At 39.3% G+C, this 1,765-nt stretch overlaps 1 protein-coding gene across 1 annotated transcript in view; it reads left to right on the plus strand.

Annotated features, from left to right (window-relative positions):
• Positions 1-1,765, plus strand: part of CRELD2 (cysteine rich with EGF like domains 2) — a 15,557-nt gene continuing 13,792 nt past the window's right edge. Inside the window, exon 1 of the mRNA XM_014310136.2 lies at positions 1-20. Within this exon, the coding sequence (XP_014165611.1) occupies positions 1-20 (20 nt within the window). The remainder of the gene's footprint in view (positions 21-1,765) is intronic.

A 1,765-nucleotide genomic window follows, 5' to 3' on the forward strand; every position in this document is an offset into this window, starting at 1 on the left:
ATGAGCAGCTCATGCATCAGGTGAAACAGCATAGTGACCTGCAAGGTAGGTACTCCTGACTCCAAATTCTCAGCTTCTTAACACTGCAGGTATTCTAGGACCCAATAAATCCTTATAAAAGAACCCAAGTGCCAAGAAGCTCTATTTTTTTTTCCTTTTTAACTACACCATCTGCATAACAATGAGCTGTTACCATCACCTATAAATACTGCACTCATTATCCTCTGACCGATCTACAGCACAGCCTGCTCCTGGTATCTTTAGCTGATAACCACATGAGTTATCAGTCCCCAACTTCCTAAATCAGAATGGAAGTGAAGCTACATAGCCCACACACAGTTTATCACAAGCTTTTTTTTTTTTTTTTGAATCTTGTTGACTCCAATCCTTTTGTATGCATGAAACAAGTAAGCACGACAGCATACTTGTACATCTTGGAGATAATTATATGCATTATAAATACTGAAATTCCCTGAAGGGAAACATGCTAGAAGATAAAAAACCAAAGCATGAAGACAACACCCAGGTTTCTGAGATAAAGCCTAATAAATTCAGTGGTCTTGTCAAGACCCAAGATAACTTGCTCTGTTGAAAATTGATGCTGACAAGCATCAAAATTCAAGAGGAATTTATCAAGACAGGTAAACACTGAATTTGATTATTAAAATAAATTTGCTATATAAAAGCAAATACTTGCAATTACAGTTTTTTATTTTTTAAATGCCAAAACCACAGAAACAGCTTTTCACTTAATAAAAATAATTTAATAACGAAGCTTAGAGGATAATCAGAAGCAATATACATAGGTTTGTCCATTGATTACATTCTGGCAATTTCAGAAGAATCTTCCCCAGGCCTCTATAACATAGCCACACTGACTCCCCCCCAGGAATCTATAGCAAGACTGAATCATAGAAGAGCAGGGGTCTTTAATACAAAGGATTCATCTTTTCCTGGGATTGAACTGGGTAGGGAAAAAAATTGGATTTTCATTAAAAAAAAAAAAAAAGCTGAGGTACTTCCATCAAAAACGGTTTGTTGCTGTTTTATACTTTTTCAATGGAAGTATCATTAGTTCACATAGATTTTTTACTCTTCCCGTGAAAAACCTACCACATTTAGCTCACTTACGTTTTTCAGATACGCTTCGAAGAGCTGTGGTAGAGTTTGGCAGCCTAACTGTGTGTTAAATCTGTCTACAGAGTCATTTCACTTCCTCACACGGGGGAATCTAAGCAGAACCACCAAGCGCACCCCAGCATAAGGTTTTGCCTCTTGGGCTTGATCTAGCTTTGGCAAAACCCATTTTGTATTATCTTAAATTTCAACGGTTTTTTTCCTATGTTTGAATAGCTCTTCCAAGTTTGATCTAGAGTTAATACCTCAATGAGGTGTGATTTAAACCTTTTAGTTGCTGGGATTGCTTTTTTTTTCCTTGTATTGGGAAAAAACTGCAGTTACTATTCTTACATACACTTCCTCATGAGTTTCGAGACTGGCTAAAAAAAACCAAAACAAAAAAAAAAAATCCAAAAAAACTAAGAGGGGAAAAACAGAAGAGAAGGTTGAGGCAGCAAATACAGCGTGGGACGCTACCAGACACAAAGCTACGAGGGAGAGACAGAGAAAGAAATGGCACTCTTGGGGCCGGGGAAGAAACCCAGAATGCTCTCGACTGAAAGCTCCCCAAACCCAACCCGACCACCCTCCCCGCGCCCCCATCGTTCCCGGTCCCAGCAGGGGCACCCGGACCCCCACCAGCCCA

This window comes from Geospiza fortis, unplaced genomic scaffold, assembly GCF_000277835.1.
Source record: "Geospiza fortis unplaced genomic scaffold, GeoFor_1.0 scaffold301, whole genome shotgun sequence".
In the NCBI taxonomy this organism is placed as follows: domain Eukaryota; kingdom Metazoa; phylum Chordata; class Aves; order Passeriformes; family Thraupidae; genus Geospiza; species Geospiza fortis.